Here is a 23177-nt window from a genome sequence, read left to right as displayed (position 1 = left end):
GATGGTTTGCTTTTAATGTTCATCTGGATAGAAACGTCGAGGTCTCAATTTAATAAAAATATCGATAAAATGTTGATGTTGATGGATATTTCTGGAAAAGTTATAAAATTAAAAATAAAAGTTAAATATTAAATTAATAAATAAATATTTCACCATTTCTAGATAAGTTAAAGATGATTAATATTAATAGTTTACCTATATTAATGACATTTTGTTGATATCTTTTTATATTTTGTCGATTCTTTAATATTATGGAAATGTCAATTTTACACTTCGTGTCAATGTCGAACCCATGGATAGAAATGTCGATGAATATTTAATACCATGGTTTTGAAAAATAAAATAGAATTGAGTTTTTGTTTAAAGAGGGGTGTCTAATCTTTTTCTAAACTTTAAAAACTACCGACAAATTTCTAAACTTTTAATTTTGTGTTTAATAGCTTCTTGAACTTTCAGTTTTGTGTCTATTCGCTTATTTAACTTTAAATTAGGTGTCTCATAGGTTGATCTCTATTGCCTACTCTATTATGGGTGGAATTTTTGTATGAGATTCACCAAAAGTAATACCAAAAGTCTGTAAGTGCACACGCCTCGGCTCCTCGAGGCTTAGAGGGATTCTCTCGGCATTTACGGGCCGAACCGCTTCAGACAGTACTGCCAAGTCTGTCCTCTTCTTAGAGGAAGGGTCAGGCTTCTTCTGAGCACAAAGGAAAGAGGTCTGACGAGGCTTCTTCCCGATCCCTAACTAAACCGATCAACATCCCATCCGAGGACAAGGCTCAACTTGCAATAGTTCTAAATATGGACTTCATGTACCCTTTCAACCTCCGAGGACAAGGCTCAACCTGCGACGGTTCCAAACGGAATCAGCTTTGAAGGCATACAAAAGCAGCTCAGCTCGAATTCTGAGGAGGAACGAAGGAGCTTTCCTTGAAAAGCCCGGAGACTACGTCTAGAGCCTGATCGACCAACTGGTTCAGCTCCACTTCACAGCGTGCCACACAGGGACGATTGTCAGCTAAGAGCTGACAACTAGGAAGGTCAGCTTTACACGGGAGCGTAAGGCAACAAAAACCATCAAAGAGTTGAGGGTTGAACTAGCAAAGGCCCACACTAATATCAAGGAACTTACAAAATCGACCTTTTCACTAGAAAACTTTATGAGCCAAGCTAGGCTTGACGTAAGGGCTGTTGAGCTAAGGGCCAAGGAGGCCGAGGAAAGCTGGCCAAAGAGATCAAATAGTGCGTTGCTGAAAAGTCTACATCATAAGCTAAGTGTGTCAGCTATAATGAGCTCGAATCAGTTATCAAAGAGCTTCCTGAGTTTGACGACCTGGTCAGGGACTTGGCTGACCAAGGGTTTTGACATCATTGTGGCAGTGGTGAAGAAAATACCGCCTAACTTGGAGCTTTCCTCGATCTACCAAGCCTTCGATACTAAAATGGAGGAGGAAGAGCAGACTCCAACTGAGTTAGCTACTACCCAAGCTGACCAGAATGAAGCCCATCAGAATGCTTGAAAAAAAATTCATGCGCTTCGACCCCCTACTCTTATAGCTTTCGCCTGAGTCCACACATTTCCCCATTCTTCTTTTTTTTTTTTTTTTGGTTAGGAATGAAATAGCTTGCTTTTTTGGAATTCCGTATACTTGTACTTTTATCGTTTCAAATTGACCTCGATATCTTTGTGTGTTCAATTACTTTTTAACACTCGATTTATGGGGGGGGGGGAATTGATCCGAGTTGAGCTACGCATTAGCATCACCAAAGGCAACCGCATGCTCGGCTCTAATATTGTTCCTCGACCCCATTTGATTGTAGCTCAACCATTTAAGGTAGACTCGAATATCGAAAAAGAGGTCATTTATTGGAAACCCAAAGGTGTTTAAGGCAAGCAAACTTGCCCAACTAAGTTAGATCTCAAGGCCAACAAGAGACTAACGATTAAAACTAACGTATAGCAGAGCCTAAGAGACTTGATTCAAGCCAACGATGACAAAAGGGTATGGGGGCTATGTTGCGTGTCCACAATCGATGTGAATGTAAGTGCAAGTGTTCACTATTCTAGCCGATTGTAGTATAAACAAGGTCGTATCCACAAGGACTAAGGATGTTACTCTAAGCATGTTTTTAAGGATACCAAAAATGCAAATAAAGAATAATGGGTATTTGTATAACTAAACTAAGTAAAATGCTACAAAAATGCATAAATGAAATCCAAGAGAGAAATACTGTAATAACAGATGATGGGGTAAAGAAATGCTTTAGCATCGAATGAGAATGAGGGGTTAACAGATGTGAGGAAATTAGGGAGATTCCTTATGCTTTCACTAAATCCCAACCTCTACTCTAGCATGTAATCGACTGCTATTGCTCAACTCGATGTGGTTCCCTTTTGAGATACCCAAACATGAATATCCACAACTTCCGTTGCTAGATACCCAAGCAATGAAAACGAGTTCTAAGCATGATTAGGGGACCCCATTCCTAAATATTGTTGTCTACGGATTATGCTACAAATTTTTCTATGTGTAAGTATACACAATCATCGCAGCAAGAAATAAAAAGTTTGAATCCACAGAGACTAAATGCCCAAACACCCAATATTCACTTAGGAAATCAATGCAATAAACTAAGTAATTTTTCTTCTGAATAATGGCTAAAATGCATCGAAATAAAAGCTGTTTAAATATATATATTATATCAACCACACGTAAAGTTTTTGCTAGAGTTAACAAACATCTCGCTCGCTAAGTAAGTTCTTATGAAAATAAGAGCGCAAGGGGGAGAGGACGTCGACTCTTTCTGGGCCAGCTTAACTATGCTGCAGCATTAATGGAGTGAATGCAGTGGTCAAACAAACAATATGTTCTTCCAAACACCCCAGATTTTCTACCATTAAAGTTCATAGACAAACAATAATAGCATACATGCACAGTTTTCATGACCAAGTTAGGTGATGCTTATCCCTAAGTCACCACACTCTAAACTCAAGTAGACTCTAGCTCGAGATGAAGTTTTTCGTTCCCTAATACATTTTTCCAAAGGTTGTCAAAGAGATATTTCAACATGGTGATCAAGCACATCGAAAATAGAGTGATACATTAACTTCAACTCAAAACATACTATCATTAATGCAAAACAACAAGGTTACAACCCAAAAAATTAGTGCACAACATCTCCCCCTTACACAAGGTGTTTAGCTAGATAAAGCCATAAGGAGGTTAAAAAATGTAGGAATAAAAACAATACAAAGTTGCTAAAAATGAAGAGAGGGAGCTGAAGATCAGCTCCCAATAAGAGTTCTCGGCCTCTTCTCAGCTGCTGATAACTGTCTTCTTCTCCTCTTGACTTTCTCTAACGGTTGGAGATGTTTTCTTAGAGTGAGGGTTGATTCCTTCAAAAATGAACAATAGAATTGTATTGATGTGTGTGGAGGCTTATCCTCTTGTTGGCATTTATACCTCCTTCCGATTTTAGGGCAACAAAACAAGTCATGTGGGACTCAGCTTTCACTCTCAGGCAAACCTCCAGTTATTGGGGTAAATGACGTTGAGAAGACTTTTCACTGCTAGTTTGCTGCTTTTTGTATCTTTCTGGAACCGATGTTGTAGCATCATTAAAGCTGCAGCAAAATGCTCAAAATCAGATCATTTATACGAGCGCTAACATTACATAGGAGAACATTGATTTATCTTCTAAATTAGGCACACTTATCGAATAAAGGGGCTAGATGAGACTATCTTTAGCTATTTTATGCAACTTTTAGACACAATTAACTCTCTTTAGGAGAGTTATCACACCCCCAAACTTAGCCTATTGCTTGTCCCCAAGCAATACTAACTCTTATCTTCTAAAAGCTAGGAGTTGTTAGCCAAGCGCCCAAACTATTCTCCTTTATGCCTCAAATTCATTACTGTAGTAAGTGTTTCTTAGATTGCTCATGCATTAGCTCACAAAGGAACCAACCAGCTCTTGCACTGGAACTAAGGTGCTTTATTCATATTTGACAATCTTGGCTCACCTTCTCCTTTGACTACTTTCGAAAAATCCCCTCAACCCCCTTTCAAAAGTACCGACTTCCTTCCTACACTGCTGGTCAACTAAAGTCCTCTAAGACAGCTATGGGCTACTAGCCATTCCAAACCTTGCAGCTCTTTGGATACCCTTTTTTTTAAGCTGAAATACAAGGCCAAAAACTTTTCATAGCTTTAAAAGATAGTCTTAGCACAAGGACTACACTGTACATGCTACTGTTACAAATGAAAATCTCTCACCCCCAAACTTAAAAAGAAGCGTCCTCAATGCTTAATTAGAAAATAAGAAAAAGGATCCTCAAAACTTAGATTGAACATAGGAAAGATGAAAATGGCAATTTGAAGAATTTCCTAGTATAAGCGATTCTACAAGGGAGAAATAGGTGCTTGTTTTCTAAGGACACTGGTTAGCTAGCATTGTGCTGGAAAGGATACTCAACATTGAAAATCGGCTTTGGTTAAGATCCTAGAGTGGCCAAGGGATATTTATCAAGGCAATGCCACCAAATACTACTAAAAAAGACACCTTTGAGACAGGGCAACCACTAGAATATCCTTTGATGGGCAGCAAAAGCAATCATCCTATAAATTTCCACAGACCAGCCATTTAGACAGAAAAATCGAAGTAGTTAGATATGCGAGAACTAAACAGCTCCAGCCTCCTATCATTTTCATTCCTTTTCTAAATTCAACAGGCTGACAACCATCTAAATAAAACTGACTGATGGGGAAAAAAAAAGAAAACTAGAACTAAGTTCTAAAACTGCATTAATGAAAACATGGAACATGCAGACAACAGAAAGCAACTACTGAATTGAAAAAAACAGAAAATTAAAATTGACAGGCAAACATGAAATTTTATCAAGAGCCGCCCGCGGCATGAGATGCTCCGACTTCCTCTTCTTCTTCTTCTTTAATAGCTAATTTGTCCTCTAGCAATTTTGAGAAAGGCAGGAAGGGGCAAGAGAAATTATGCATAAGGACTTGAATAACGATGTCTCTCTCTTTGGCATAGCGCAAATAGGCCTGCTGCCTTCACTCTATAGCTGCTACTACTCCTATAATGGAGCTGAGCTGCTGCAACAAGCTTGCCTGCATATTAGAGACTTCCTTGAGCGCAAAGACTATATTTCTTCCTCGCTTGTTGTGATTGACGACCTTTAACCTTTCAATTGCCACCTCGTTGATCACTCCCTTGTCTTTTAGCGTTTGGTCTGTGTCTTCCATCTTGACCCCAAAAGGATACAAATCTCGGTGATCAAATTAGGGAAATATAAGTTGCCCTGCTTCCTCTTTTCAACCCTGCAATCTCTCTCTCAATGAGCTGCCCCACGTCGATGCTAAGCCCTTCCATAATGTAGAGCAGGAGGAGCACCCTTTCCTTCGTGATGGAGGTTGTGTTGTGAGCATTAGATTACTTTTCACCAGGTGATACTAGACATTGGCCTCAGGCTTTAGGTAGGCTGGAAGAAAAGTGCGTGCTCCTCTGGCTGATAGCTGCCATCTTGAGCCCTCTACGCCAATGCATTTGATAGCCATGTTTAGTTGCTCCTCAGATGGACCAGCCATCATCTCATTAAAGGTAGCATGAGAGTAGTTGGGGAGATTGTATACCTCGTCGATCGCTTCTACGATCCAACAGACTTTCTTACCCTTACCATCACCTTGGAAGAGTCACTCGGGTTGAGGTTGGCATAGAATTCTTGGACAATTTGGATGACCGTAGGCTTGGGCTGCGCGCAAAAGGTTTGCCACTCATACTTGTTGATGGTGGCGGAGACAAACAGGGACATGGATGAGTCAGTCGAGAATCCCCTTTCTCCTAGCAGATTGCGCTCCTTGAGGCTTTCAAATCTTTATAATGCTGCAACATCAACAAATAGTAGAAACTCTAAGGGCCCTGCAGCAACCTTTTCTTTTCCTTTTTTCTTGGCTTACATGTCAATCTTTTGTTTTGGCCTCTTCCCTTTGTCAAGCTCAGCGATTGGATAGGGCTTCCTCTTTTTCTGCGATTTTCTTTGGGCACAGGAGCTACTTCTTCCTCTTTGTCCCTTTCTGCCTCGTTTTGCTCTTCTTCAACCAGAACTTCACCTTCACCGTCTTTTTCCTTGTTTGCATCGCCTTCCCCCAAATTATCCTTATCACTGCCCACTTGCTCATTGCGACTGTCGGCTTGGGAAAGCTCTTTCATAAAATCAGCCACCCTGCGCTGGTTTTAGACGAAAGCTCTGGGTCTCCTTCTGCCTCTATAACTGCGGACGGTACTTCTTCGTGCTCAGAATTCTGGCTAGCTGCAGTGGCTTCGCTTTCCTGGACCAGTTGATCTGCCTCGTCTGTTCGAACTGGCAGCTTCTTACTTTTCGCGACTTTCCTTCCTCTTTCGGCTTCCGGCTTCTTTTTAGGCGGGGAAGGGATTTCTTTTTTCTGGGGCGGTGTTTTCAGTAAACGAGTTGGGTTGGGGGGGACTTCTCTAGAACTGGCTCTCGTGACTTTTCCGGCGAAGGGGACGGTGTCAGCTCTTTGGGGGAATGGTTTTCTTACCTTTCTTTGCTTTTGCTTTAACCCGAGGCATGCTGGGCTGGCGCTGCTGACGGATTGTCGATGCTGCAGGGGACCTAGGGCTGAGATAAAGGTAAAGGACAGAGTGACAGGAAGGAACAGGGAGGGAAGGGAAAGAGTGCTATCACAAACTTGGGGTTTCAATCTTGCTGGTGATAGTAATGCTTTTCTCCCAAATTCAACATTCTTAAATAAACGCAGCACAAATCTCCTCATTAATGCTCAGATAAGGCCCAACTACTCCTTTATTCACCTTTCCTTCTTTTTCTTTAAAATTTTGAAACTCCCACCCTTTTTTGCCTTACCTAAGAAACGTCGAAGGAAATCATGTCTTAAAAATAATTCAGTTTTAAAACCTCTAACCCACGATTTTTTTTTCTGACAAATATACTGCTGTGGGCAATGATTGATTTTCTCTTTCCTCCAACTACTCTTCCTCTTTTAATTTCCAACTTTATTTTTCGTAACCCTTGATTTATGCTCCAACATCGACGAGGTTGATCATATTTTTTTTCTTAACTTTATCCATTATGCTCTTGTATTTTTAGCGACTAAATAGTAGAATCTTTCCTCTGCCTTAAACAAAAATCAAACAAAAATTACCTCAAGTCAAACATTCCTACTGCTACTAAGAAATTTTACACCTACTTAATAAGAATTAAACTAAAAGGGAGGGGAGAAACAAATAGTCAAAAATTCTCCCCCTTTTATTATGTTTTGAGAACCCTTTATATTGAGCTCAGCCGGTGGGAATCCATCTTCCTCACCACTTCTCCTCCCCAATAGTGCTGCAATATTTGCCCATTCACTGTGAGTTTCCTTTCTGTGTCTTCTTCTTTGACAGTTACAGCTCCATAAGGGTATACCTTCACCACTGTAAACAGACCTGACCACCTTGATTTTTTAACTTTCCAGGAAACAACTTCAACCTTGAGTTGAATAACAACACCTTCTGTCCTTCCTCAAATGTTCTTTGTTTTATCCTTCTGTCATGCCAAACTTTGGTCTTCTCTTTATTAAGCCTTTGCGTTCTCGTAGGCCTCTCTTCTAAATTCATCCAATTCTAGCAGTTGAAACTTCCTTATTTCCCCAGCTGCTGATAAATCCATATTCAACCTTTTTACAACCGAAAATGCCTTCTGTTCCAATTCAAGTGGAAGATGTCATGCTTTCCCAAGACTAGTTTATATGGAGATGTTCTTATTGGAGTCTTGTAGGTTGTCCTGTATGCCCATAATTGGTAATGGTTGTCGAAACCCTCCAAAATAATTACTGATTTTACTAAATCTAAATTGTAAAAGTTGTGAGATTAGGTCGAATCCCAAGGGAACCAAAAGTGTAATTTTCATCCAATTGTAATCTTGATCATAGGCTTTATACAAAATTGATTTCTTGATTCAAGAACTTAGTCTACTTACTCGGAATAGCCGTGGTAACTTTTAATTCTCCTAATTTAATTAATTCAAGAAAAGTGGATTGGAGCTAGAGTTCCTCGTAAGGCTGGCCATGGTCGAGCTTAGATCATGGCGTCGCACGGTTGAAAAATGTACGACCGTGACACGGGGCAGGAATCCTCTTGCTCGCACTAGGTGGTGAGCGATTCGAGTATGCTCTGCGATTCAACTTTCGGACTTTGAATAATGAGGCCGAGTACAAAGCACTCCTGGCAGGCCTGCGCGTTGGCAAAGAACTGGGGGCCAACCACATTAAGGTCTTTAGTGACTCTCAACTAATTGTAAATCAGATTAAGGAGGAGTACCAAACGAAGGACCCCCGAGTGGAAAAATATCTAAGCAAGGTCAGATCGCACCTCGCCCACTTCGAGACTTACGAGGTGAGTCAAGTTCCAAGATCTGAAAACTCCAATGCGGATGCCTTAGCCAAATTGGCATCAGCATATGAGATCGACCTGGCTAGATCGGTCCCGGTCGAGATCTTGGACAGTCCTTCAATCTTGGAGCCAGACGTGATGTTGGTTGACACTTCATCACCCTCTTGGATGGACCCAATCGTGGAGTTCATCAAAGGAAATCCACCGCGAGAACCGAAGGAGCAAAAGAAGATGGCACGGAGAGCAGCTCGGTTCACACTCCGATAAGGAACGTTGTACTAACGTGGCTTCTCCCTGCCTCTGCTTAAGTGTATTACTCCCGAAGAAGGCCTTTACATTCTTAGAGAAATCCATGAAGGAGTGTGTGGAAACCACTCAGGTGCCAGGTCGTTGTCGGCCAAGGTGGTTCGACAAGGGTACTATTGGCCCACTGTCGAGCAGGATGCAAAGCAATTTGTGAAAACCTGTAACAACTGCCAGCGCTTCGCAAATATTATCCACCAACCTCCCGAACTGCTCACCCCCATCTCGACCGCGTGGCTATTCGCGCAACGGAGAGTAGATATCATAGGTCCTTTTCCTCTAGGAAAAGAGTAAACCAAATTCGTCGTTTTCGCTGTGGACTACTTCACCAAGTGGGCCGAGGCCGAGGCATTGTCCCACATTATCAAGTCCAGAGTCACATCTTTCATATGGTCAAACATCGTATGTCGTTCCGGTATACCAAACACTATTGTGACAGACAACGGAAAGCAGTTCGATAATGCAAAGTTCAAGGACTTTTTGCAGAAAGTTGGGCATAAGCCACCTCAGTTCGTCCCCTGTGCATCCAAAGTCAAATGGGCAGGTAGAGGCGATAAACAAAATCATAAAACGAGGCCTCAAGCTAAGACTGGATTCCAGAAAGGGAAAGTGGGCCGAGGAGCTACCCGAAGTATTATGGTCATATCGGACCACCCCAAGTGAGTCAATTGGTGAAACTCCGTTCTCGCTAGCCTTTGGCTTCGAAGCTGTTGTACCAGTCGAGATCGGCATACTAACAGACAGGGTAGAGCAATACGAGCCAGCGAAGAACGAAGAAGAGCTACTCCTTAACCTAGACTTATTGGAAGAAAGGAGAGAAATGGCTCAGCTACGCTTAGCAGAGTATCATAACAGAATGGCCAGACATTACAATGCCCGAGTTCGACCTCGAAGCTTCCAAGTTGGACATTTGGTCTTAAGGAAAATTCAAAGTCATGTGGGCACCCTTGACCCAAGTTGGGAGGGACCGTTCGAGGTCAAAGGCATAGTCCGACCTGGAACTTATATGCTGGCCGACCTGGAAAGAAGAGTGCTTGCGCATCCATGGAACGCGGAGCACTTGAAGCGCTATTGCCCCTGAAATGTCAAAATAGTCCTAGAAGGGGCTTGTAAAAATTTTCAAGGGGTGGAACTTTTAATAAATGGAGTGATTTAATTTCATAACTCCGAGTTCGATTAGAAATTAAATGGGGGCCACGGACTCCCATAAGAATTAAAATCGGCAAGGGCAAAAATTGATTAGATTCGATCCTCAAAACCCACGGGTTCGAGGTGAACCCACGGGTTCGAGGTGCGATGTCAAAATCAATTAGAACCAAAAATTCAACCCTTTAAACGTTCAAGTTAAAGGTGCGATGTTGAAGGTTCAGGAAATTCGGTCCTCTAAACCTACGGGTTCGAGGTGCGATGCGAATATTAATTATGAACCAAAAATTCAACCCTTTAAACGTTCAAGTTAAAGATACGATGTTGAAGGTTCAGGAAATTGTTGCTTAGTATAATCTTCTGGACTTCTGAGTTCGAGGAGAAATATTAAAGACCAATTAAAGAAACTCAGATTCAAACCTTAAGGGTGCAATGTGAAAAAGTATCTCACGCTCAATCCTTCAAACTTACGAGTTAAGAGGTGCGAGATGGAAATTATTCATAAATCAGTTCCAGCTTACAAAAGCAAGTTTAAAAAGATTAAGGGAAAAGCAGTAAAAGAACAAACAGAAGTGGAGAAAGGCAATTTCATTAATTAAAAAGACAAGAGCCAAGGTTTATATACCTTGCAGCTCTGCCCAAAAAACTTACAAAAGAAATAAAAGAAAAGAGAAGGACAGAAAGCCTTAGCTACTTCCGAGGTGGGAGGACAGCTCGCCCTGGGAGCTCAGAAGGTTGATCTCCTGGGGCCGCCCAGCTGTGAAGGAGCCTCCTCTTGGGTCGTGCCGACCTTAGTAGGCTCCTGACTAGGGGCATCCTCTTCCTCCATGTCGGAGTAGTCAGAGTCCAGCTCCCTAACGTACTTGTCCACCAGGGATTGGGGGCCAGGAGTACCGTTAGGCCCAGAAGCCCAGTTCTCAGAATACCTCTTCTTGAGATCGCTGAGATCGATCTGAAGATGAGGCATGTCGGCAGCAATGCCCTTCATCAGAAACTTGAAGCCAGCATCACTGAAGTCTTTGGCGAACCCGTCGAAGTTTGGGTGTTGCCTGAACGACTCCTCCAGCAGGGCTCCATCTGTAAGGCGCTCCTTCAGGTCTTTGAGCTCAGTCGTAAGGCGCCCAATTGAGGCGTCCTTTTTCTCAAGGACTTGAGCAAGGTCGTCCTTCTCCTTCAAGAGCTGGAATTTCTCCTTCTCCAGCCCCTTGGTGATAGCATGGGCTGCTCGGAGGTGGGCCTTGTGTTTCTCACCTTCCTTCTTCAAGAGATCGGTCTTGGCATCCACCTCGGCCCTTAAAATATCCACCTCACCTTGAGCCTTTAGTAGCTCGCCCTTCAGCGTAGTGGCAGCCTCTAAGGTAGTAGAGGGGTTCTCTCTCTCCTTTGCTGTCAAAGCCTCTCTTCCATCCAGTTCGGCTTTGACCATAACCGCTGAATGAATGGAAGCGATAAACGCCTGCGGAAGTCAAAGAACACGATGGTTAGATCAAGCTGAAAATTGAGAGTAAAAAATGACACAAGAGTAGGTCTTACCTCGGCAGCGTTGTCAATGGTCCTCTGCAGTACGGACCCAGGATCACTCACGAACCTGGATGCTCTCCTCAGACAGCGGTCCAAGCACGTGGCCGAGATGCGGGACACCTGGTCCTTCACCCCGGAGCTCGACGATTCCATCCTGAACCGCATTCTCACATCGAATGTTCCCCCATCCGAGCTTCGGGGTCACCCACCAAATTAGCATGGCTCGTAGGCAGAGTCCCACGAGCCCCAGCCTCCGAGGAGGAGGAAGTCTTCTTCTTCTTTCTTCTTCTCCTCAAAGGAGATTCTCCCCTAACCTCGTTCAGGGGAGATATGTCAAGCGCCTCAGACTCCTCCCTTGGACGCTTCTCACCAGATCGACCCCCAGACAAGTCTAGCTCGATCACGGGGGTGGGGACTGCAGAGGATGGCCCAGAGTTACCCTGAGCCTCAGTCCGTGGCACCGTAGGCGTCACCGGTTCAGTACCCACCACGGTCTTGAGGGCGTGAGCACGGCCCTTGGACTTACGCTACACACTTCCAGTGAACTCGCACACCATTGCTGCAAAATAAACAAGCATAAAGTTAGAGATCAAAGGAAAGTTAATACTGAAGTCGAGACCGAACACGGCTTACCGAGCTTAGAGTTTGGCCTTGAAGCTTCAATTGGTCGGACAAGAGGGTTGTAGTCTAGTAGCCCCGACTCCAAGAGTAGCTTGTCGGTGACCAAGGTTCCGATCTTCCGACCCCTGGGGAAGTGATCCTTGTAGTATTTAAGGGTATCGAAGGTGGCTTGAGCAAGTTCGGGAATCGGTTTGATTGACACTGCATAAGAAAAAAAAAGATTCAAGTTAGACATGAAAAAGGAAGAATAGAAAAATTCAAAGAGGAAAAACGCAACGGCCTCATACCTAGGTTCCCAAACCTAACAGGCACGTCAAAGAAGGGACGACCTGACTCGTCCTTTGCCAGCCATTCACCTGAGGCAAAGAGCAACTTACCTACCCATCCTTTGATGGAGGTTGGCCCCTTGACTATACCACCAGCGCCCTTCCTCGTGCACATATAATACCAACCTGGTTTTTTAGCTATCCTCTTGGCCTCAAAACACCCAAGAAGTTGGTCAACGCTTAGTAGCTCGGCCTCATCCTCGTCCCGAGCTCGCAACCAAAAAAGAATGGAGAAAGCAAAAATGACACCCCACCCATTGGGGGCCAGTTGAGCAGGAGCCAGTCCAGTTCGGTTTAAGAACTCTTGGGCAAAAGGATGAAGGGGAAGTCTGAGGCCGTACTCAAACATCTTTAAATAAAGAGTGACCCATCCCTCTCGAGGATTGTCAGCTCTTTCCCCTTCCTCTGGAATCTTAAGAGGGATATCATTCGGAATTTTAAACCCCCTACGGAGGGGTCCGAGATAGTGTTCGGGCATCTTTGAAGGGTACTCCAGACCCTGGCCCGAAGTGGAGGTATCACTATCCTCTCCATCATCTGAGAACCTAAAGTTCTCAATTTTTTCTAGCTCGGACTCTAACCTACGAGCTAAGACCTCCCCAGAATCGCTTGGTTTGGGGGGTGAACTACTTATAGTCCGACCTACACTACACAGGCTATCACTACTGGAAGGGGAAGACAAGAAAACTACCATGTTTGAAAGAATAGTAAGAGCAAGGAAAAGTGACTGACCTACAGAAAGGGTTCGAGCTGGTTTCAGATCGAACTCTAGAAATTCAGGAAACGTAAGGTTTGACCTGAAGTTTCGGGACCATTTATAACTAATCGGAAAAACCTCTGCGCCGTACACGTGTAATCAACGAGCGGCTAGGATCTTCTCGAGATCTGCAACGACGGAATACTCGAGTGCTCCGACAACCTGGCAGATCGAAACGTCTTCCGCAACGGTCATATTCCCTCTACAAATGAAAAGTCGCCACGTGTCCAGAATGGATTCGAATGAACTTCTCTGTCAGGTCGAGATCGAACCTAACAGAGAGGGGGCCAATGTTTAGGGGTAATACATACCCGGGACATGTGGAGGACCCTTATTGGTGTTTGAAGAAACTGAATAAGAGGGATTGCCAAGGTCTACCTCGGCCCTACCGAGGAGACCGGGTTCGCCCATTATGAAAGAATTGGGTGTCAAGGTTTGACCTGGCTGGGGTCCGACCTGCTCGGAACCCGACAGGTCCGATATGAGAAAAGACATATAACCGCCGGTCGTGCGTAACCATCACCTATAAATAGAGGGCTTCATTTCATGCTCAGGTATCGAATCTCACCTCGAACTAAATACAGAGTCCGATCTATACTGACTTGAGCGTCAGAGTGCTTACCCTCTTATGCAGGTCCACCCTAGTGCTCAGGTCGGAACCGGAGACCGGGTTCGAGCTTGATTCGTGAAGAACCGTTGTGCAAACCCTTGTATAAACAGGGTTCATCCACAGAAGAAATACTGACAGCCAACGAATAATGGGACTGGGAGAATCTGGAATAAGACACATGATTGTGAATCGGATGCCTGGTGAACCATGTAGGCAAGTCATCCCCATTCAAAGAGCACAATGATAGTCTTTGAGATAGGAAGGGGGCTTTGAAGCTCGAATAGATCTTCGTAAATGTGGCTGGCTGGTAGTAGAGCCGGTTGGAATGGATATAGATTGCTCCTATGTAAGAGACTCAGGTACTGATGTTGATGTATTGATAAGCTCAGCAGAAATATCACCATGACTAATATCACCAGCAGTAGGGCCATTAGAAGTATCAACTTTTTGATCACAAGATGGACCAACAGTTGTTGGAGCAATAAGAATATTGTTAATTGTATCATTATGACCATTCATATAAGTATCAGGTCTATCACTTGGGCTGCCATGAGATGCAGCAGTAGTGTTGTTAGTAGTATGAGCAACATCTGTATCAGTCAAAAAATCAGTAGTTAGAGGAAGAACCACATGGGGAAAAGGATCAATTGGTTGAGAAACAAAGGCATCATGAAAGGGAAAACGATTCTCATGAAAGACCACATCACGAGATACATAAAAGCTCTTAGTCTGCAAATCATAAAGCTGATATCCCTTCATTCCAGCCGGATAACCAACAAAGACAGCAGCGGATGAGCGTGGTTCAAACTTTGTTCGATGTGCAGACAATGTAGAAGCAAAACACAATGAACCAAAAACCCGAAGCATTGAATAGTCAGGATCACGGCCATACAAACACTTAAAAGGAGTATGCCAGTGTAAAGTAGGTGAGGGGGTCGAGTTGATTAAAAACACTGCTGTTAAAACACAATCCTCCCAGAAACTAATAGGCACTCTAGACTGAAAATAGAGGGCTCGAGCAACATTAAGAATGTGTTGATGTTACGTTCGACTACGGAATTTTGTTCGGGCCGACCAACACAGGAGAATTGATGAATAACTCCATTGATGAATAACTCCCTTACTCTTAAAAAAAATCTATGAACAAAAGTTCAGGAGCGTTGTCAGAACGAAAGACTTTGATTCGGGTGTTAAATTGGGTCTCAACATATGTGAAAAAGTGAGGCACAATAGAGGCCACATCAGACTTATTGCGCAACAAAAATATCCAAGTAAAACGACTGCAGTCATCTACAATGGTAAGGAAATAACGACAGCCAGTATATGTAGGGTCTAAGGAAATAACGACAGCCAGTATATGTAGGATGAGTATACGGACCCCAGATATCAACATGAATCAAAGCAAAAGGTGCATCAGCCATATTATTATGAGAATCAAAGGATAATCATTTCTGTTTTGCAAGAGGACAGATGGAACATAAATGACTCTTTGCACTAACATCATCAAAAAACAAAGAATGTCACAAAGCATGAATGCGTTTAAAAGATGGATGGCCAAAACGACTATGCCAAACATCAAAAGAAGGTTTATGCACACTGAAAGAAACATGACAATCATGAGAAACAGAATTCACATCACCAGTAGTTGTTCCAAGAAAATATAGCCTATTGCTCATATTACCCTTGCCAATCAGCCTCGAAGTGGACTTGTCTTGAATAAGACAAGAATCATTAGAGAAGATTGCACATAAATGAGGTAAATCCCTGGTCAAAACACTGATCGACAGTAAGCTGTAGCTGAACTGTGGTACGTAAAAAACATTATGTAGAAGAAGATCATCTGATATAGAAACAGAACCACTGAATTCCACTAAAAATCTTAACTGATTCGGTAGACTCACAAACACAGGAGAAATTCGTGATATCGATGTAAACATTGACCGAGTGCAAAATATATGAGCAGAGGCACCCGAGTCAAGAATCCAATTCTTTTGGAAAGGCAGAAAACAATGTAACGTACCGCCATGTAAGAAGTAGATGGATCAACAGCAGTAGCGGACGAAGTCGGCTTAGAGGCGGCCATTTGAGATTGTAACGAACTTATAATTTGTTGATACTGAGTGGTGATATCTGAAGACGGCGAAGTAACCGCTAAAGCTGAGGAATCAATGGATTTTGTCTGTGGACTAGCAGAAGATGACGGCGGCGATCGCTGATTAGAAAATTTATATTCTAGCGGATAGCCGTGTAATTTATAACAGCGTTCAATAGTGTGGCCTCTGTGCAGAATGGCGCTCCTTCCGCATTTTGCTAGAATTCGATGATTTTGTGGTTGATTTACCAGAGCTCGATGGCTGGGGCACAACTAGGGCAAAATTTTGAGTATTCGTATAAGAAGAGCCACCAATGGATCGTTGTTGCTCCTCTTGATTAACCAAAGAGAAAGCTCGGTTAATGGATGGAGGAGGATCCATGAGAAGTAATTGAGCACGAGTATTGGCATAAGACTCATTTAAGCCCATCAAGAAGTTCATAAGATACTCGTATTGCAGAAATTCCGCTACAGATTTAGTGCCACCACATGTACAGCAAGTGCAAACTAGCCTATATTGTTGAAGTTCATCCCAAACAGACTTGAGTTTGGTGAAGTAGTGACTTACAGAATTCTGCTCTTGAGAAATCGTTGCAAGTTGACGCTTCAATTGGAAGATTCGAGGTCCATTACTCTTCAAATGTCTCGAGCCGATTTCGAAAAAAGGATGCTAGCAGAGATCTCCTTAGAGACGGAATTAAGGATCCACGCAATGACAACATTATTATTGGGAATCCATGCACTGAGAAGATCACCAGAAGGTCGAGTAATCGATCCATCAATAAAACCCAACTTGTTCTTGACGGATAGTGCGATTTTCATCGAATGGCTCCAGGACGTATAATTTTCTTCGGTAAGAAGTTGATTAACAAGAACAAGGCCGGTATTATCCGTATGATGCAGATAATAAGGGCTGAAAACAGAATCCGTACCAGGCAGTGAAGCAGATTGCAACATCGATGATGAAGATAATGGTGGAGTAATCGGTGGATCAATCAGTGATGAATCAATCGGAGGATCGTCGACGGGCAAATCATCATTTGGCGGCATGGTGAAAATCAAGAAAGAGTTTCGTACGGAAAAAGTTTTACATCTGATACCATAATAAGACTAAACGTGGACAAATTCTGTTCTCATTGATTTCAAAATGAAACAGTTGCCATATAAATAATACAGATGTCACTTAATTAACGTGACACAAATATCACTAACTACCCAACTATACAACTAACTGATATAATGAACATATTACTTTAATACAACTCAAACTTTTGAAGAATGACCAAGTTCAAAATATAGGAAGATATCTTCTCATTTTAAATACCAAATTACTCCTCCCTAAAATGATTTTAAAATGAAATCCTACCAAATTATTTTTCTTTTTATTTGATAGGAGAGTCGTAACCATATTTTTCTCCCTCGTATTTATAGGATAATTATAATATTTTGCCAACCTATTTTTTAGGATTTTTATACTTCAAAAAATATAGATAAACAATATTCGTTAATTTAAAATCTAAAATAATTATTGAAACCTGGCTAATACAAAATATAATTATAAATAGAGAAATGAACAAATACGATGAACAAACCCTCAAACCCTATAGATAGGAAAATCAAATGTTTGAAATTTATTTTGAGAGAAAAAATAGATGATAGAAGACTAAATTTCTATTTCAAATTAATAATACATTTAAGAAAAAAAAGTGAAGCAAATCTGTATTTTTAAAAGATGAAAAAAGATGAAATTTGTTTTGAGAGAAAAAAAATAGAAGATTGAACGACTAACTTTTTAATCAAAATTAATAATACATTAAAAAAATAGGCAAATTGAACCACTTCCTTCATCGCACATCGTTGCCTAGACAGTCCTTTCATCGGCATCTCTCTCAACCTCCGCTAATACCCACTGTCACGTCTCCCTGGCTCAATTTGTCTCCTTGGCTCAATTTTAATCTCCTCCCTACTTTGATCGTGTCTCCTTGGTGCATCGTTCCTTGTGTAAGTTCTGTTTATATATGTATATATATTTTCAAACAAGTGAGATAGTTACAAAAATCTATGTGATAAAATATAACAACAAAATATGAGAGATAACGGAGTAAAAAAGATAATTTTTTTTTTGAATTTAAGAGAGAGTATAATATTTTGATTTTAAAAATAATAACAAAAGAAGCAGTTGAAACAAATATTTATTTCCGTTGAAACAGTTAAAAGGGTAAAAATTTGTCCAAATAAAATTGTAAAAAAAGATAAAAATGGTAAAATTGTCAAAATCAAACCTATGAAATGAAAAAATACAAATGGATATTTTTTTATTAATAAAAAATCATTCGGCCATTCTTCACAAGGTATAAAACAAGGACCATAAAACTCATAAGTGTGATGGTTGGAAGTTGGGCAAATCCGGCCCAAACTCAAATGACGTCTTATAAAGCATGTCGAACTTGGGCTTGGGCCAAGGTTAGCCTGCTTTTCATGCTTGGGCCGGCCCAATAATGAAGCATCATTCCCATCAATTTCCTGCCATAAACACAAACCAGCGCGGTTTCCCCTTGAGCTTCCCGCCATCTCTCTTTCCCTCTCTTACTCTCATAGACTGTCATCGCCATCGATTCTGTGTTCCCTCAGAAGAATCATCCATGGAATCAGAGCTCGGAGCCAAGACTTCCAAACGCTGCTCCGCCATTAATCAACCTCAAGCTCTACAATCTGGATTTCTCCTCTCACCCCGCAAAAGGCCTAGGAGGCAGCCGCAGCCGTATGAATTTCCTTCCAAAGATGGGGATGGAGTTTCGCGCTTTGTAGCAAAGGATCTACGTATCAAGCGAGTCTTCTCCCGGAATTTACCCGATGGGAGTGGCTCATCGGGAGAGCAGATTAGCGATAAAGAAGGGCTGATAATCGCCAATGGAAGTTGTCCGAATGAAGATGAAGGAGTAGGAAAGATCTCCGAGACTCCCGAGGTACGGAATCTGGATGTTTGCAATTCCAGTGGGTTTGTTGAGCAGAGATTTGACGGGAAGAGTGAGGAATTAGGGCATTCTACTCCTCCTGATGCCGAGATTTTGGCGGTGGCTTCTTCAGATGGATGTCCTCGGTCAAGTAATACTTATGCGAAAGTTGACACTAGAATGTACTCTGTTACTAGAACCGGATCGGTAATTATCTCGATCAAATTGACTTTGATTTCTTGCAAGCTTTCCTGTTGGTTCAGTCTACGATCTCTTAGGATTAGTATCATAAATGAATGGTTGAAGAAAACAAAACTATATATATACTCATGGCGACTGATATGCTTATAGATATTCTCTGTTTTTAGCTGATCTAATTTGGGTCTCGAATTGATGAATTAGGTGCTCAAACCATGCCTTAAACGGAAGCTATTCAAAGCACCTGGCTCCCTTGCCTACAAAAGATTGCTACCATTTTTGCTGGATAGCGATAACTGTAACTTCTATAACTGCTATGTTGTTTACTATTTATCCAGGTTTCTTTTTAGCTCTAACTTAAGTTATATTGTTCGTATACTACAGACACCGTACAAGGCGATCCGTACCCGAAACGCGAGAGCAATTTGGAGAAGAAGCCTAACATTGAATCTAATCTGCCTAATCATGACAAGGAGTTGTGTTTTGTTGATTCAGATACTTGTGTAAAGAAATCGGTTTTTATCTCTGGCATGTCATGTAAGGCTACGAAGCCAAATTTAGCACCTCCAGATAATAGGGATACTAAAAGTTTTCAGAATGGCAATCCTTCTGGAAATCAAAAGTGCAGTGATTCAAACAATGAGCTGAATTTAGTGAAAGGGGATTCTGGTTTGAAAAAGGATGATGCGGTCTGTGCCTCTTCTCATGACAAAGTGCTGACAGAGAATGGAGGGCTCACAAAGCATCACATAGAGCATGTTTCTTATAATGAGCAATCTAAAACCTCCAGATTGGAGAGGATTGATGGTGGGAATTCTTTTATATCTTCAAATGTTTCATCAGAAGTAGAAAACTCCAAGTTAGATGATTCAAAGAAGTTGAGTAACAACGTTTCTGAGGATATAGAAAAAGAGGATTATGTGAACAAAGAACTCCAGATGTCATCATTGGATGCCAACATCTCTTGTTACCCAATTATGGAAGAAAGGAGAGATGAAAAAGTGGAATGTACTCGAGGTGCAGATCAAACTCTTGGTGGTTCTACTATTGGTGAAAATCATAGCAACATGGCCTTAGAGAGTGACAAGGAACATGGTTCCCTAGTTAGAAACAAATCGGTAAGATACATGAAATGATTTTCTTGTGTGCTTTCTGCTACCTCCCTCAAAGAATCTTGCATAATTTGTTATTTAATTTTCTGCAGTTCTGGAGAGTTGCATCCCAATTTGATCGTCAAACTATTATTATTGTTGGGTTTTTGTTTTCTATATTACTAATATGATTAACGATTCATTAGGTTCGCAACCCACTTGTACAACTGAAGCAATTTGCTGGCCAAGTTTCAGTTAGCTATCGAAGGATGCTTCCATTCCTTGAGGATCTTTTCAAAGATAATTCGGAGAACTGTATGCATCCGCTCCCGCATTGATAATCTTCCATAAAAAGATGTGTTTTTGATAATGTTAATGTGTAATTTTTATAATTTATTTTACTTTTTTTCAGGTGTCTTGGAAAACATCGACTGTCCCAGACCAGATAACGAATTGGCAACTATGCATCTGCAACAACCGAGTTCAGATTCTCACAATTCCCTGGATAAATCAGAAGGGTTGGTATCTTGCAACAAGCCATGCGATGGAAATTCAGATACTTTGTCGAAGAATATGAACGAAACGGTTTGTGAAACAGAAAAAATTTTGACGCCCGCTGAAGTTAATGATGAACTTCTATCACCATCAAAATTACAGATGCATCAGCTGCACTCTGAACAGATGTTGGATGAAGGTAAAATGGAAATGGACCCTCAATTACATGGTGCAGCAGTTTCAAATGATCAAGCAGTCTCATCATCGAATCCTTCTGGCAGTTATGAGCCTCTGACTGGAGAAGACTGCACAAGTTTAACAGATAATGTTTCGGATGGTGCTAAACTCTCCGATGGAAACAGCTTAGGACCTAATTCTTCAGGCGCAGGAGCATGTATTCTGCCAGAAAATTGCATCAATGTTAAAAAGGGAATTCTTAAACGAAACCCACGAGGATGCAGAGGAATCTGCACTTGTTTGAACTGTTCCTCTTTTCGTCTCCACGCCGAGAGAGCATTCGAATTTTCCAGAAATCAACTGCAAGATGCTGAAGAAGTCGCTTCAGATTTGATGAAAGAGTTATCATTTCTCCGTGATGTCCTAGAAAGATTTTCTGATGGTGTAAAAGGAGATGCAGGATATCATTCAACTAAGGTAAGTTCTTAAATTAGAATTATATATTGAGCTTTGATATATTTCTTGTTTTACATGTTAATGGAATGACAGTCATTTTATTCCAAAACTTCAGTATTTCATTAGGACATTAGAGTGCTACTGTAACACACACATTACACTGGTAAATCTCATTATCTTTAGAGAATAATGGATTCATATAACAGGAAGAAAGTAATTACTTTGCTTAATTTCTAATGGCGGGATTTAGCATGACACAAACCCGAGGCTGACGGAATTTCCTACATACTACTCGTGTAACGACCTTGACCCTGAAATATCTGAGTTCTCTTCCTACTTTTACAGGTGAAAGAAGCTTGCAGGAAAGCAGCTGAAGCAGAGTTAATTGCAAAAGATCGCTTTCTACAAATGAACTATGAACTTGACATTCATTGCAGAATCACAGTAATGTCTCCATATATTAGCAATATTTGTTTCTTCCATTTAACAGTCAAATTTTCCTCCATCCAATGTCAAGCCTTTGAAGATTATCTTTGCTTAATCATTGAAATCTCATTGTCTTTGACAGTGCTCCCAACGACCAAGTGTTAGATTTTCTTGTGACATTGAGAAAAAGAGAGAATGAAGATGTCAAACAGAACCAAATGACAGAAGATTGCCTTTTGACAGAAGAGTGGATTGAGGCCTCCACTCTGGCCATTTGCTGGTGAAAGGATTGCCTTTTGACAGAGAAATTAAAAGGTTTCATTCTTGTAGACCCTTAGATTGTGGAATATATCATATAGTTTTTAAAATTCTGAAATTTAAAGTGTCAATAAAATTTATCTCTTTTTTTTTGTTCTTCCCCTTTGAGAAGAGAGAGTATTATAGTAGTAGTATAGTGGATTCTTTATGTAGTTTATTGGTAGCTTTGGTAAGGGTGTATAATAACTTCATTTATTTGGATCTTCTCTTCTGATAATTAAAATATCTTACCTAAACTGCCCACTAGTTTTTGTTAGAACCCGAACACTAGTTGTATATTGAAATATAAAAGATAGAATAATTACCATATCTTCAAATAATTCGAGGTACTTGGACCCTCCCCTCTCTCGAGTATTCTTACTCAAGCCCAAGACATACTCACTAATTGCCTACTTTCATCTTTACCCCCTCACAGTATGTATAACCAAACCCCTAACTTAATTACTAATATACACTTGTACCTTAATAATATCCCGACCCTATCCTAATACCAATCTAACCAAACATGGATACGTTTTTTCTTTCCACTGAACCACTAAAAATCCCAATATCATCTTTGTTCTTGTTTCTTGTTCTAAGTTCAATCTTTCATTTCTGCAACTTCTTGAGGCTGCTATGTTTGTTTTGAACGTTAGTTTTCCTTGGGAATGAACTTGCAGAAATGATGAGATGCCCTATCATTCAAAGCTCACATCTCAGATATGTTTCTTTTGAACGTTATGTGTTTTTTTTTTTTTTTTGGTATCTAAATTCTGGAACTTAGGTGGAGCCATAATTCTCAGAAGAAGCTGCGCAACACAATCCAAAATATTCCTGTGCCTGCGCAGAAATTTGGGTCTTTCGTTCTAAAATTTAGGTTAAATTTAGTCCAGGAACTTTTAAGATTTTCACGGTTGTGTCTAATGCCTCTGAATTTAAAATTTTATCATGTTCCTATAAATTTGAAAATGCCTACTATGTTCATGAACTTTGTCTAATTAGTCCTGGTTATATTTTATGTATATTTTATATTTTATAAAGTTCAGGAATCTATTAAACACAAAATTGAATTCTGTCTTAAATTATGACCTTTCAATTTTATGTTAATGAGTTCGTGAATTTTTATAAAGTTCAAATATGACAATGATCTATTAAACATAAAATTAAAAGTTTAGGAACCTATTAGATAGTTTCTAAAATTTATGAACTTATTAGAAACAAAATTAAAAGTTCAAGAACTTATTTAGACATTTTTAAAAAAAATTCAATCATCTATTAGA

At 40.9% G+C, this 23177-nt stretch overlaps 2 protein-coding genes across 4 annotated transcripts; one reads left to right on the top strand and one right to left on the bottom strand.

The window, feature by feature from the left end:
- Window positions 1–10145: 10145 nt before the first annotated feature.
- On the bottom strand, window positions 10146–15978 carry LOC111016193 (uncharacterized). The gene is made up of 3 exons (XM_022291490.2): window positions 12031–15978; window positions 11410–11956; window positions 10146–11332 (listed from the first exon to the last, which is right to left on the bottom strand). Exons 2-3 carry the CDS (start codon window positions 11560–11562, stop codon window positions 10604–10606), a joined length of 882 nt encoding a protein of 293 aa, XP_022147182.1. The 5' UTR covers window positions 11563–11956; window positions 12031–15978; the 3' UTR covers window positions 10146–10603.
- A 2375-nt stretch (window positions 15979–18353) lies between these two features.
- LOC111016232 (uncharacterized) lies at window positions 18354–22899 on the top strand. 3 transcript variants are annotated; one of them, XR_015792135.1, is made up of 8 exons: window positions 18354–18964; window positions 19160–19253; window positions 19340–20073; window positions 20253–20361; window positions 20459–21195; window positions 21520–21618; window positions 21743–21915; window positions 22578–22899. XR_015792135.1 is itself a non-coding variant. In XM_022291542.2 (7 exons), the coding sequence occupies exons 1-7, from the start codon at window positions 18446–18448 to the stop codon at window positions 21797–21799; spliced, it is 2349 nt and encodes a 782-aa protein (XP_022147234.1). In that variant the 5' UTR covers window positions 18354–18445; the 3' UTR covers window positions 21800–22154. The 3 variants fall into 3 exon arrangements, 1 of the variants encoding a protein (XP_022147234.1); XR_015792134.1 differs by having other exon boundaries at window positions 22682–22898; XM_022291542.2 differs by lacking the exon at window positions 22578–22899 and having other exon boundaries at window positions 21743–22154.
- Window positions 22900–23177: the final 278 nt, after the last annotated feature.

This window comes from Momordica charantia, assembly GCF_013281855.1.
Source record: "Momordica charantia cultivar OHB3-1 chromosome 7 unlocalized genomic scaffold, Mcharantia_2.0 BLBB01000007.1, whole genome shotgun sequence".
Lineage (NCBI taxonomy): Eukaryota > Viridiplantae > Streptophyta > Magnoliopsida > Cucurbitales > Cucurbitaceae > Momordica > Momordica charantia.
The sequence above is the reverse complement of the archived record's forward strand: the minus strand, read 5'-3'. Positions and strand labels throughout refer to the sequence as shown.

Bases quoted from the DNA above. Each gene is read 5' to 3' on its own strand.
- LOC111016232 (XM_022291542.2), top strand. From the start codon at position 18,446: ATGGAATCAGAGCTCGGAGCCAAGACTTCCAAACGCTGCTCCGCCATT. The intron at 19,254-19,339 runs GTAACTTCTATA...CGTATACTACAG, and splicing joins TTTGCTGGATAGCGATAACT to ACACCGTACAAGGCGATCCG. The intron at 20,362-20,458 runs GTATGCATCCGC...ACTTTTTTTCAG, and splicing joins CAAAGATAATTCGGAGAACT to GTGTCTTGGAAAACATCGAC.
- LOC111016193 (XM_022291490.2), bottom strand. From the start codon at position 11,562: ATGCGGTTCAGGATGGAATCGTCGAGCTCCGGGGTGAAGGACCAGGTG. The intron at 11,333-11,409 runs GTAAGACCTACT...TGACTTCCGCAG, and splicing joins CCATTGACAACGCTGCCGAG to GCGTTTATCGCTTCCATTCA.